Source organism: Gracilinanus agilis, chromosome 1, assembly GCF_016433145.1.
Source record: "Gracilinanus agilis isolate LMUSP501 chromosome 1, AgileGrace, whole genome shotgun sequence".
Lineage (NCBI taxonomy): Eukaryota > Metazoa > Chordata > Mammalia > Didelphimorphia > Didelphidae > Gracilinanus > Gracilinanus agilis.
The window spans coordinates 224635923-224650917 of NC_058130.1; the positions used below are offsets into that span (position 1 = coordinate 224635923).

General features: G+C 34.3%; 1 protein-coding gene across 1 annotated transcript in view; it reads left to right on the forward strand.

The window, feature by feature from the left end:
• Nucleotides 1–14995, forward strand: part of SMG1 (SMG1 nonsense mediated mRNA decay associated PI3K related kinase) — a 110572-nt gene that overhangs the window by 89867 nt on the left and 5710 nt on the right. Inside the window, exons 51-58 of the mRNA XM_044660426.1 lie at nt 1613–1839; nt 6794–6944; nt 7055–7244; nt 7770–8239; nt 8639–8776; nt 9910–10062; nt 14096–14275; nt 14705–14932. Of these exons, the coding sequence (XP_044516361.1) occupies nt 1613–1839; nt 6794–6944; nt 7055–7244; nt 7770–8239; nt 8639–8776; nt 9910–10062; nt 14096–14275; nt 14705–14932 (1737 nt within the window). The remainder of the gene's footprint in view (nt 1–1612; nt 1840–6793; nt 6945–7054; nt 7245–7769; nt 8240–8638; nt 8777–9909; nt 10063–14095; nt 14276–14704; nt 14933–14995) is intronic.

The following is a 14995-nucleotide window of genomic DNA, read 5'->3' on the forward strand; positions in this document are numbered from 1 at the left end:
TCATATAAAGTCACGCTTTAGATATTGAACATATTTCTTAGCTTTCATTTATATAGGTACTTTAATGTTTCAAAGCCCTTAACCTATATTGTTTCATTTCAACCATTAAGTGTATCATCCAGAAAAGCATATAAGAATTTCTGTTTATACCTCCACCTATAGTAAAAATTCAACCAAAAATTCTGTAATTGGTGAATTATGACAATAGGATTTTAAAATATTGCTTCTAAATTTTGATCTTGAATTTGAAACCAAGCACTATAAATCATTACTAGTAATTATTGCGAAAATTCGTTTCTCTTTCATTCTTTGTTTAGCTAGTTATAAAGGTCCATGCTAATGCTAGCCTTGTCAATAAAAAGTTTTTGAATACACACCCCTTACTATTGTATATATCTACTTAATCACAAGTTTTGTGCAAAAAAAGACATTTTCAAATTATGAGATGAAGATAATACACACATTTTGAAAATGTTAGTATTTTTAGTGAGAGGGTAATTGAATATGCTTCTTTATTTTTTAAAACTTTGGTTTAATATATCGTTCAGCAATTCAGAAATCAAGTTTTAGGTTCAGTTAATTTCTGAACTTTATTGATTGTCAACAGTTAAAATAGATAACCTCACAAAGATATAAAGTTCCTAATAGAAGAAATACATGGTTCACCAGGTTTCTTAACTCAGACTCATTTTCTAATCCTATCTACCTGTGTTGCAAAGATTTTTGTTGAAATTCAGCTATTAAATTTCCATCTTCCCTGATGTCAAGCAGTTCTTGCAAACTAATCAAAAGTGGTATTTTTATGTTTTTAACCCATTGAAACTCTTGACTGGGATGATTTTTTACAGGTTAAAAATATTTTTTCCAATTTTTAAAATGTGTACAGATAGAGTATTTAATAGGTAACATACTTAACATTACTTCTAGAGAGTTAGAATCCAAGAGGAGATATTCTGGAGAAATATCAAGAAGGGTGAGGATTGAGAAATGACCTTCAAACTTGGCAATTAAGACATCACTGGTAACTTTAAAGAGGCAGTTTTATTTGCATATGGAGTTAAGGATAACAAAGAAGTTGAAAGGATTTGGAAAACTGGTGGAACCTTCTGTAGGAATTGGAGAATTTAGATGAGAGGGGTGGGTTTGAGAAGAAAGATAATGTAAAAAGATATGCAATATAGATCTTAACCCATTTATTCCTGTAGCCTGGGCACATCACTCCCTCTCCCTAAAAACAATATAAAGTGGAGTTGAGAAGATTTCTCAGTCATTGCCTCCTTGCTGAGTTGTCAGTTGATATGAAGGTTAGAATGTGGGGATGGTTGGTGTGGGAGGACGAATTTTGCCAATGCAGCAGCCATGGGAGGCCATTAGTCAAAATTAAGAGAGTGGGGAGTATTCAGCTAGGATGAGCAAAGGGGAAGTTGTAGAATTAAGTTGGAGGCAAGCTATCCATGAAGAGGTGGGGTGCAACCCATCTTCCTGACCTCCATTTGGTTGATTCCTTCTTAGTGTGTATGCCATAGTCCCATTTTGGAAAGCACTAAGCTAGTAGGATTTAACTGTTGAAATAATGCAAAATTGTTACTAAATGAAGTTTATGTGTTCGTAGGAATTGAATTCCAACTTTCGGCAAATAATATTTCCAGAAGCACTTAGATGTTTAATGAAAGGAGAATATACATTAGAAAGTATGCTTCATGAACTGGACACTCTTATTGAACAAACAACTGATGGAGTCCCTTTACAGACATTGGTTGAATCTCTTCAAGCCTATTTAAGAAATGCAGCAATGGGATTAGAAGAAGAAACACATGCTCATTATATAGATGTTGCAAGGTAAACAAGACTTTCCAATGATTCCTTTTCTTGTGCTAGAGGGGAAAAGTGGATGGAATAAAGGAATGTTTTTATTATCTTTCATTATTGATTTGTAAACATAAAACTTAGTTTTATATTATATGTGTTATATTGTGTTATAGCATATTATATATTATATGTGTGTGTTATGTGTTCTTTTATATACAGATTTAAATCAAGAGCATTCAGAACCAAATGCTTTTGTGTGATCAGAATAAGTACAACAACATATTAGAAAATATGTGGGGGCAGCTGGGTAGCTCAGTGGATTGAGAGTCAGGCCTAGAGATGGGAAGTCCTACGTTCAAATCCAGCCTCAGACACTTCCCAGCTGTGTGACCCTGGGCAAGTCACTTGACCCCCATTGCCTATCCTTACCACTCTTCCACCTATGAGCCAGTACACAGAAGTTAAGGGTTTAAAAAAAGAGAGAGAGAAAGAAAATATGTGTATGGTCTTTTAAGAAAATGTTGCTTTACATTGGCATAACTTATGCCAGACTGTTTACTGCTGGGGAGAGGGGGGCAGAAAATCCTAAAATATCAAAAAACAGTTATCAAAAATTGTTTCTGCATGTAATTGAATGAAAGAATAAATAATTAAATTTTAAATAAAGAAGTATATGAACTGATGCAGTAGGGTAAGCACAGCCAGGAAAAAATTATATACCATGACTTATAATAATGAAAATGGAAAATGAAATATAAATATATATATAAAGTAAACCTAAATGCCATGTAATTGTAGAAGTAGAGGACTATGAGTACAGAGTGATGAATATGTTATTAGACATCTTTGCTATAAGAGAAAGCTTATTGGATAGTGAAAGGATGTTTAGAAATGAATGTGAAATAAAAGCAAAAGGCTATTATACTATTATTGAAATAGTATAAGAAAAAGGGCAGTCTCCCAATAAAAGGAATGACTTGGGGGGGGGGGGTGTAAGAAAATATGCTTGAACTTTAAATGAAGCAGCAGAACCTAAATAGAGTTTGCTGTCTTCATACTTATTCATTTTTTTCTTATCCTAACTCAGAAATAATAATCTTAATGCTTTTTTTTTTTAACCCTTACTTTCCATCTTAGAATCAGTACTGGGTATTGGTTCCAAGGCAGAAAAGCAGCAAGGGCTATACAATTGAGGTTAAGTGACTTGCTCAGGGTCACATAGCTAGGACATGTCTGAAGCCACGTTTGAACCCAGGATTTCCTGTCTATACGTCTAGCTCTTAATCCACTGAACTACCTACCCACTCCTAAGTCCTATATTCTATTTTAAATACTCCCCACCCCCCAACCCTTTTTTTTCTTATAGAATTACTCTCAGCTTGACAAAGTCTTGTATGAGGCTGGTTTTGGTCCCTTAGTACTTGAACGGCTTCTTTCTGAATGCTCTTGTGGTTTATTTTCCTTTTATTTCCTTGGAGAGTTCTGGATTGGGGCTTTGATATTTATTCTTGGGACTTCCTTTTGAGATTTATTTCTGATGATGATAACGAAATCTACCCACCCCCCACTTTGTTCTCTGGTTCTAATGGATTTAGGCAGTTTTCATTTGTGATTTCTTGATCTTGCAGCCTTTCACCTAGATATTCATATAGTCCTTGTGGAAAATAATTGTCCTCTCTCCCCCGTTGCATTTTGAATACTTGGGAGTAATTTTATAGACCTAGCTTTGTCTTGAATTTTTAATACTGATGTCTTACCCATGACTCCAGATTTAGTTCCTGAATTAAGGCTTTGTACCAGTGAGCTAGGCTCTAGGCTCTGGTTTCCCTGCTGTACTTTTGGGTGTGGAATTCAGCCACCCAGATCTTTTAAGTTTCATAATCCTGGATCTTCTAGGCCTTCACTGTAATTTGGCACCTGGTATGTGGGACTTTGGGATCCCTGATTGGGAATCTTTGTCTTAACATGGCCACTGCCGTTCTCTACCATTTCCAAGATTCTCATTTTGGATCTTTCTTCTCCCCTTGATTCAAGTTTCTTTTTTTGTTTGTTTTTTGAAGGAGCTTTCTGCCCTCCTTACCTTGGCAATTCTGGAGTAGAGGGAGTCTACCTAGACTCTCACTGGAGGGAGAGAGAGTTTTAAAAAACTTTGATCGCATCTATTTTGAGTTTATTATCATATATGATTTACGGTGTTGGCCATATTTTATTTTGAATACTTTGGATTCCTATTGCTTTTTTCATTATTTCTTTTGAGATTCTAGATCTTTTCTGCACTGCTCCTGTTTCAGGTTCAGAGTAATTTCTGAATTCCAACATTGATTGCTTTGTTTCTTGCTTAAATTATTGGAACAAAAGAGCATTGTTTTCAACTTATGTTATAAAAGAGACTTTAGGCTTCTCTAACACTTAACAAATTTTTAGCATCAAGAGACAAAATAAAATTTTTTTCCAGTAGTATTAGCTTGAAGAGGAAAGGATTTGAGGGCAGAGTGTGCCCTCAAATTCATACCTCCTAATTCTGGTACTTGTCTCTTAAACAAAGATGAAACTAGTAAATAAAAGATAAACTTGAATTCCAAGACTTCCAGAAAAATTTCCCCCAACAGAAAGACGGTAAATAACTGGTTAGGGCAATAGTTAATTTTAAACAGAGATCCCTTTTCTTTCCTATTTTTTTTCTCTCACCACTGCTCCCCAAATAATCCCCTATACATGTACTATATTAGATGGAAAAAAATCTTTTTTTTAATTGCTGACATATTTAATACTCTTATAACAATCACCTGAGAAACAGAGGTAGTCTAGAGGAAGCAAATTCCTTCTCATTGTTTCCCCATGTTAGGATTAAAATTCCCTGGAGACATATTAATTTATAATTATTTATTAGATAGTGAAAGCAGATTGGAGAGAAAAGGCACATAATCACATGGCTAGTTGCCTAGCTAATTTGAGTTTGCCACTCACCTTGTGTCTCCATTTGCTGCTTCCTTGATCCCCAATTTATAATCCCTGTGATGTCACTCCCTTCCGGTCTACCTGGCTGAACAGATCCAAACTTAGTCCAAGTCAAGAGACCAGTCCTCTGGACTCCAGGAATCATGTGGAACAAAATGCAAGCATCCTCCAGGGTGCCAGATTTTTCTTCTTCCACAGATAAGCTTCAAGACTCAAGTTCCAACCCAATTAAAGGGTGGGGGTGAGACCAAAATGGATTTTCAAAACTTTCCTTTTAGAAAGGAAAGAGGGGTACAATTTTAAATTTATATAATCCCCACTCTTTGATTCTTTGGGGAGACATGTTGTTTCCCCAGTGAATCACTCCATATATACTATCTATACATTTTAGGATTGTGTCACCAGGGTGCATAAAGACCCAAAGACATTATATGTTTCATGGAGGGTCTTAACTACATTTGGATGTTTCTTAACATATAAAAAATGATCAATAATTCTCATTAAAAGGGGGTATTCCCCTTTTTGGCACAAGGGTATTATAATCAAGATAAAATAATGGCTCATGGGAAGGACAGAAGTGGATGGAGGGCCCAACTCCCCACAATTCAGTTCATTAAATCCAAAGAAATTCAGGATCTTTTATGTGTTTGATTTCTGGGATATCCTCTTGCTGTCATCTTTTTAGTCCATCTGAAATCATGATGACCCTCACATCATCTTCTCCAAGAAATTTGTTTTCCTGTCCAGGTTATTGGTGATATCTTTGCCTAAAATTGCTTTTAAAGGGTCTTGGTAATAATCCCTCTTCCGAAGGATGAGATTACTGCCCAGCATCTCATCCCATATATACATAATCTGATGGTAACACAAAATAACGTTCTGACACAGTGAATTCTTTTGCAATAACAATAGGCTTGGTAAAGCATATATGACTATATTGCTAATTTTAAAATGCACTAAATAATATATTAATCACCTCTCCCAAAAATAAGAGCAGGAAAAATATGTGTGTATATGGATATATATAAATTATAACAAGACTTTCATACATATTCAAAGTCTAATGGAGATAGTTTATATCCTACAAACATGTAGGTCAGGTACAACAATATTACAGTTACTCACCATCTGCCATGACTAAAGAAAGCTGATATGCAAAAGAAAAAGAGGGACAGCAGTTTAACCAAAAGAGGAATGTGATCCCGTAATCTGATTTCTACTCTATATAAGAGTCCTAGGGATAGCAAACCAAAGTCAGGACCAAATAAGGATATTCTCATGTTTTGTATATTCATGCCTTACAGACTAAGTCAGAAGAAGCCTACCTCAGAACATTTGCTAAAAAGTCACTCTTTAGACTCCCTGCTGAGACCGCTCCCCAGCTTGGACACTGACATCACCCCTACAGGGATTGTTGGCATCCTTGATGAGTGGCTTGTTAGCAATCCCATTGTAGTTTTCCTGGAATCAGACTCAAGCATCCATTATAGCCCCATAAGATTTAATTACCAATGGCAAATTTTAGTAGATCATTTCTTGAACCCCATTAAACAATATAACACTCATAAAGTCAAGATGACTATTAATTAGGCTGTGATAGAAGGCATTCCTATTTAAGTATAGGCTGGACTGATATAGCCTCTAAGGTTCCTTATACTTTGCTCCTGTAAAACTCAAGACATTTGGCATACTCCATTCCTGTCTTACCAATGCAGTTGGTAAGACAGAATCCAGCCTGTCTGTTTTCTCCCGAAAAATCATTATCAAACAAGCATTTATTAAGGACCTAATGTGCTGAGAAAACTGTTCCAGTGATTTAGGATATAAAAACAAAAAATGAAACAATTCCTGTTTTCAAGGAGCTTACATTCCATCTTGTGCATATTTATAACCCATTTATATGATTTCCTTTTCTAATTGTTAAGGTATAGGTGAAATAAGTCCTTTGATGAAATTTTATCTCTGCTTTGCCTATAATGGATATTATAGTCCTTGACTTGTTTTGATTTTTCTTTCTTTTAATCAGGATACTGCATGCTCAGTATGGTGAATTGATTCAACCAAGAAATGGTTCAGTTGATGAAACACCCAAAATGTCAGCTGGTCAGATGCTTTTAGTTGCTTTTGATGGAATGTTTGCCCAAGTTGAAACAGCTTTTGGCTTACTAATTGAAAAGGTAAGTGTTAACTTTATCTTAGAAATAAGATATATAGACAACAAGTATTTGAGTCAGTGAATGTGGAAAAAACAGAATAAAACAGATTTTTTGTTTTTTTTAATTGACAGTTAAATAAAATGGAAATACCTGTAGCTTGGCGTAAGGTTGATATTATAAGGGAAGCCAGGAGTACACAAGTTAATTTTTTTGATGATGATAATCACCGGCAAGTTTTAGAAGAAATTTTCTTTTTAAAACGATTACAGACAATTAAAGAATTCTTCAGACTCTGTGGTACTTTTTCAAAAACATTGTCAGGTAAATATTTTATACTTATATTGTTGTACTTAAGTGTATCCTAAATGAACCCTTTCTCTTGTAGCTATGTGAATTTTTTTAATGAACCTTCATCAATTTTTTTTAATTTAATTAATTGACTAAGAAAATTTTTCCATAGTTACACAATTCATGTTCTTTCCCTCCCCTCCTTCCAACCCCCTCCCATAGCCAACACACAGTTCCACTGGGTTTTACATGTATCGTTGATGAAGACCTACTTCCATATTATTAATATTTGTATTAGGATGATCATTTAGAGTCTACATCCCCAGTCATATCCCCATTGACCCATGTGATCAAGCAGTTGTTTTTCTTCTGAGTTTCTACTCCCACAGTTTTCTCTGGATGTGGATAGTAGTGTTCTTTCTCATAAGTCCCTCAGAAATGTCTTGGATCCATTAATTATTTATATGACCAGCCATCTTATTTATTTACTTATTTCAGCAACTGATGATCCTTAACATCCTACTTTATTAAATTATGTGCAATATTTTTCTTTTTTAGGGTCAAGTTCACTTGAAGACCAGAATACTGTAAATGGACCTGTACAGATTGTCAATGTAAAAACACTTTTTAGAAACTCTTGTTTTAGTGAAGATCAAATGGCAAAGCCCATAAAGGCATTTACAGCTGACTTTGTGAGACAGCTGTTAATTGGACTCCCAAATCAGGCTTTAGGACTTACCCTTTGCAGTTTCATCAGTGCTTTAGGTGTAGATATAATTGCTCAAGTAGAAGCAAAGGACTTTGGTGCTGAAAGTAAAGTTTCAGTTGATGATTTGTGTAAGAAGGCAGTGGAACATAACATCCAAATTGGGAAGTTTTCTCAACTGGTCATGAACAGGGCAACAGTACTAGCCAGTTCATATGACACTGCTTGGAAGAAACATGACTTGGTTCGAAGACTAGAAACCAGTATTTCATCTTGTAAGACAAGCCTCCAGAGAGTACAACTGCATATTGCCATGTTTCAGGTAAAGTACATTAGGTTTTAAAGGTTCACACAAGGAGTACTTTAGAAAAATTTATTATTTTCTACTATCTCTGGATAATTTTCTCAAAAATAAGTGGCACAAAATTTAAACCATCTGTTTGGTTCTATACATTTTCAGTATTCACTTTTGGCTTACTTGTTTTGAAGTTTAGTTTGGCCGTCAAGGCATTATAAGTGCTATGTTATGAGTCTCGTGAACTAGTAAGCCTGTCATGAATGCTGTCTTGTCCTCAGTTTACTTCTTTAGGGACTTGTGCACCTGAGATATATTGAGTCATTTCTCTTAATTTATAATACATACGTAAGCTACTTTGTTTAAAGTAAAACAGTTTTTACAAGGATTTCCTTTTAATTTTATTTTTTTTCTTTCTTGAAATAGTGGCAGCATGAAGATCTTCTTATTAGTAGGCCACAGGCCATGTCAGTTACACCTCCACCTCGTTCTGCTATTTTAACCAGCATGAAAAAGAAACTTCATACGCTGAGTCAGATTGAAACTTCAATTGCAGCAGTGCAGGTATATCTTTAGGGTAGCTAAACAAAATAATTTCACCCATGTATGATTAAATGAGTAGATACTCTTTGTTGAAGCATATCAGCAAGTCTATGCCATTTACCAAGTAAATTAACAGATAATTATATTTTCTATTGCATTGTTGAACTGTCTTAATGTGTAAATTTTGTGCACAGGAGAAAACCAGTTTTTTTTTCATATCCTTGAGTAATTTTGTATACTGGTTTCTTTAATGGAATATTTGTGATCTGAAAGACTGTGTACATTGCAAAGTATGAAATTGCATTTCTCAGGAGTAGATCAAAAATGTTTTTAATGAACTTTTCTTTGAATTCCTAGCATATGTTTTGTGTGATTTATTTTAAGTTATACATGAGGTTTGAACATTCATTTCCCCAGTTTTATAGATAGGAATCTGAGAGTGGTTAAATTGAGACTTTAAAATAGGAATTTTAATGCTGTAATTTAGGAATGAATAAAATACTATTTCTGAGCTGATGCAGTCATTATACTGATTCCTTCACTATTTCTATCAGTAATACCATCTTTCTTCTGTCTTTGCATGTTTGCAACCTTAGGAGATTATCTTTTTATTCCTTCTCTCCCTCACTTCACATGTCTTAATCATCAAATCCTTTTTTATTTTTCTTTTGCACTTATCTCTTGCATTTTTTTCCCGTTGCCACTACTCTACTTTAGGTCCTTATTACCATTTACTTAGACTACTGGCATTATAAGAGCTTTCTGATTCTTTTCCTCCTCTAATCCACCACTCATTCCTCTATCAAATCCCTAATTCTTATGTCTATATCTATTTGTGTTACTATTTTGATATGTAGGGTATGTGTTAGTGTTAACTTTGCTTGTCACTATTTCATATTGCTTTCTTAAAAGGCCAGGGACCTCTTTGACAATCTGATTGTCAATGGACTCCTCAACACAATGATTTTAAACACATATATTATATAGGAATACAAAGAACTAATTATATTGAACCAGTTTTCAGAAATACTTTTGAGAACATATTTGAGAGTTCATAGGCTGGTTAAGACTAACATTCTGGACTTTGTATTATCCTAACTTGGGATTACATAGTTTTATTGGCATTTTTTAAAAGCTACTTTTCCTACCCCCAGGAGAAACTAGCAGCACTTGAAGCAAGTATTGAACAGCGTTTAAAATGGGCAGGTGGGGCCAATCCTGCACTGGCCCCAGTCTTGCAAGATTTTGAAGCAACGATTGCTGAAAGACGGAATCTTGTCCTTAAAGAAAGCCAAAGAGCAAGTCAGGTATGTTGAATTGCATTTTATTTGCATTCTGATATGAAGTTTGAAGAGCTCTAAATTTGGTATGTAACACAAACCTTTTTGGATCATTGCCCTGTCCTGCCCATCCCTTATCAAGTGCCCATCTCTCCCAGGCATCTAAAAGTAAAGCCAGTAAACATTTAGTTAAGAAAGGTCTTGAAACTAAAACTACTACAATATTTTCAGAACCCTACTGGAGGACTAAATGAGAACTGTTAAACTGTGCTTTTACTTATAATGCAAAGAACATAAAATAGTAATCTTAAGACAGAGGTTAGGTTCTTAATCTAGGGCCTATGATCTTGGTTGGAGGGGGAAGTCACATCTTTATTTATACTAACCTATAACTGAAATACAGCTTTTCCTTCAGTTGTGAATGTAGTCAACAAAACCTTATTCTGAAAGGGCGTTTGTAAATTTCATCAGCCTACTGAAAATGTTCCTTAACATGCAAAAAAAAAAACTCAGAACCCTTGCTCTAAGAAGGTATACGCAAGAAAATATAATGAAGCATAGTCCTCATCCACTAACAAGTTAGTAGATTAGAACCATTCCCTCCCTTAGGGAAGTTTTTTATCAGATAAATGCAAACTTTTGCAATATGGGAATGTTTATTCTTTCTCTAATAGTCATATTATTTGTCTCATTCTGTAATGATAACATGTCAGTCAGCAAGCATTTAAGCACTTGCTTTGTGCCAAGCACTATATTAAGCACTGATATTTGACAGTCTTAATTTCATTAGTAGACTTAAATTGATGTGCCATAATTTGCCCATTCTCCAACTATAAATATCATTCATCAGAGAACTTTTTTTTAAAAAATAGTTCTTGCAGTGTCTTGCCAAACTATTCTGTAAAAACTAACTCTAATATATGAATGTTCTTTTTTTTCTTTCTGAAATCCTTACCATCATTGATTTTTTTTTTTTTTTTTATTTTAAACCCTTAACTTCTGTGTATTTGACTTATAGGTGGAAGAGTGGTACGGGTAGGCAATGGGGGTCAAGTGACTTGCCCAGGGTCACACAGCTGGGAAGTGTCTGAGGCCGGATTTGAACCTAGGACCTTCCGTCTCTAGGCCTGGCTCTCAATCCACTGAGCTACCCAGCTGCCCCCCATCATTGATTTTTGACATTTTTATCAGTGTTGTATATGTGAAGGTAGTATGTCAGAATTTTTTAAAATTGTATTTCTTTATTAGTTACTTTGAACATTTTTTTAGCTTATTTGTTTAGTCATCTTTTAGGAACTAAATGCACCATTTAAATCAGTTTCATATTTATTTTTACTTATATTCATGGCCTATATTTTCCCCAAAATTGTTCTTCCTAAAGTGATTAAAACTATATAGAAATTAAAACTATCTACTTTGTTTCCTGCTATAATTTTCTTGAATTTGCTCAATAGAAAAAAATGTATCTTCTTTCCATAGGTGAAATAGATTTTAATTTTTTTCTAGCTTTTTTGATATACCTTTAATACCTTAAAATACATTTTTTGATATTTGAGTCATTTTAAAACTTATTGTCACTCTAGTATCTCAGCAATATATGTATGGAATAAATCCTTTTCCCTGGTTTTTACTTACTATAGGTTTTTCAAATGCTTGTCTTCATGTTTCCTTTTTAAGTTTTAGTTTTTAAATGTTTTATTTTAAATTTTTATTCTTAACTTAAATACCAAATAAAATGGAACATTTCCACATACAAATAGTAAATGAATGGTACATGAAATTATGCTCTTGTTATATATAGTTTGGATTCAACTTCTAGAATCTGTGTTCTCCCGTTGTTCTCTCTCCCCCCTCCTTTCTTCCCCTTCTCTTTTTCTCTCCTTTTTTTTATTCAATACCAGGTAATTTGGGGGTATCTGTCTTGGGTCTTTGACCTGAGACAATGCCTCCCTCCCCAATCTCAATAAACCCTTATATTTTAAATGATTGACATCCACCAGTCATATATTGTTTAACAAGTAGTAAAAGAGGGTGAACTTTGAAATTTTCAAGGCCCCCTCCATTTCTACCCCACACAGATGGTACCATGACTCGGATAGAGAATGGAGTTTATCTATCTGAACAAATTATTTGTTTGCATGGACAAATTAGGTCTCTTATGCTTCTGAAAGAACCTTAGTATTGGGAGAGTAGCAGGAAGGCTGGCACAGAGCAGAAAACAGTGATTTGTTCTGGCCAAGAAGAACATTCTGGGAATCGTTTCCTGGAAGAAAGCTATGCCCAAAGTGACTGCAGAACCCAGAGACTGAAAAGCCTTGTAAAGATAATGAAAAAATTAAAAAGTTCAAGAAAGAGAATGAATCCTCTGTCCTCCTTCTCAACTCTTGTCAAAGCAGGGACTTTCATCTTGACCAATGAAGAAAGAGGCAGAAACCAATGGAATTTGAGATGTGTTACGTCTTCAACTGGTCTTCTGAGAACTCATTTTTTCTTTTTTTTAAATAACTGTCATTATGTTACCTTGCTTACTTCACTTCCTTATGAGGTGATTTCTCCAAGGCAGTGCGTTGGAAAGGGGGATCTCTTTTATTCATCTCAGATTGAATCATGCTGCTCACTGGTGAAGTCACACTCTTCTCAGGAACTGGCAAGTCTTCTGAAGCTTAATCTCCCTACCCCCAACTCCCAGAAGTATATAAGTATATAGAATTTTAAAGATTTTTCTACTTAATATTTAATATTTCAGATAAGGTATAGTACCTATGCATACAGTACCTACTTTATTTATACATATACATATGTATGAATAGAAACACACAGAGATTGTGTTTCTCTTTCCCATTAGAATGTAAACTCCTTTACAGTAGGAAACGTTTCATCCATTGTATTTGGTGTGTAGCAGAGTCTTAATGCTTATGGATTATTGTTTTAAATTATATATAATTTTTTATCTTTATTTTATTCCAATAACAAATTTACACATAAGTTTTCCAAAATTAAATGATTCATGTTGCACCCCTCCCCTCTTTCTTTCCCTTCCTGGAACTGACAAGCAATTCCACTGAGTTATAAGAGAATAACCTCACCAAAACCCCAAATCATATACCCAAATAAGTGATAAATCGTTAAAAAAAATACCAAGTAATTTTGATGATGGTGGCTTTATATAATACAATTTCAGATCACGAAGGTCACCTCCTCCTTTTATCTCAATGTGCCTCATATTCTTTATAACATGCATTCAACAGAAGGCAGAGTGATAGTCTATTAATTGAATACAAAGGCAGAAAAAAAATTTTAAGGTCAATAATCTAATAATCTAAAGAGCAACTTGCACAGAAGATATCTACCCTTAGAACATACATAGGGTCTTCCTCCTCCTGCTACATTTGGCTTCTATGGGCCTTTGGAGAAAGAGATTTCATCCCTCTCCTATTTGGCTTTAAAGTCCAATTTTGTCAGGTAGGAAATTATCATGAACTGACCTAGCTAGCATTTGGACCAGGAAGGTCGTGGTAGGCTATGGATTAAAAAAGACAAGGCTAGACAAAAATAGTAGGTAATTAAAAGTGGAAACAGAAGACCATGCAATTAATAAATTAATAGAGGATCTGAGTTCACATCACCTCGAACCAAAATATTTTATGTCTGGTCCTCAGTTTGCTCATTTATCAAAAAAGGGATTTGGACTAGATGGATGACCTTTCATTTAAAAAACTTTTGTGCTGTTAACTAAAAATTTACAAAAACCTACTAGATGTGAAAGTACATTTTAACTTGACCTCATTTGAAATGATCACCAATTCTAAATTTTTCTTTTAATGACATATAAAAGAAATTGGAAATGAGCTGGTGGTTATTGACTAGAATCATTTCTCTCAAATGGCTTTTAGATTATCTAGTGAGATGAGTCCTCCAGCTAAATATTTCCATGGTTTTTCTCCTTGAAATCTTTTTAAAAGGTGAAATTGAGATTCTAACTTTTTACAAGCTAATTCAGACTTTTGTCTTTATCTTGTTATTTATATTTACTCATAGGCAATTTATTTTTGCTTCATAGGTAACTTTCCTCTGCAGTAATATTATTCATTTTGAAAGTTTACGAACTAGAACTGCAGAAGCCTTAAATCTTGATGCTTCATTATTTGAACTTATCAAACGCTGTCAGCAAATGTGTTCATTTGCATCACAGTTTAACAGTTCAGTCTCTGAGTTAGAGCTTCGTTTACTACAAAGAGTGGTAAGTCTTAAATTTTAAGAAAAACTGAACTCTAAAAAATCAGTATTCCCAAGTTAATTGACTAATCATTAGAACCCAAGTTTTGCTGTTTCCAAATAGATGTGTTATAAATTATGTATTCCTTTACATGTTTATACATATATACGTGTGTATGTATACATAGACATTTCTTTTATTATATATACGTAAAACATTAAGTGGTAAATTTGAACATTACAAAGTCTGCCAGTAAGGACTAGATACAGTGTTAAAATCTGAGCATTCTTTTAGTGGGTCACTTAATGCTTAATTAAATATTCATACTCTGTGGTTCCATTTGGACAGTATTCAACATGGTGGAGTTAGACAGTTCTTAAAGTTGTGTTTAATTGTGATGATTAGACATTTTTATTTCATTAATATGGGTTCTTAAAATAATTTTGTTTTAAGGGTACCAATCTTGAACATGCTATTGGCAGCTCTGAGTGGCTTTTGTCAGCACATAAACAACTGAGTCAGGACATGTCTACTCAAAGGGTGGTTCAAACAGAGAAAGAACAACAGGTAGAAACTGTCTGTGAAACAATTCAGAACTTGGTTGATAACATTAAGACAGTTCTCACTGGTCACAACAGGCAACTGGGAGATGTCAAACATCTGTTAAAAGCAATGGCCAAGGTAAGACTAAAGACAAATGATACTCAAGGTTTTTTGGTTTTTAAATAAAACCTATTCCATATT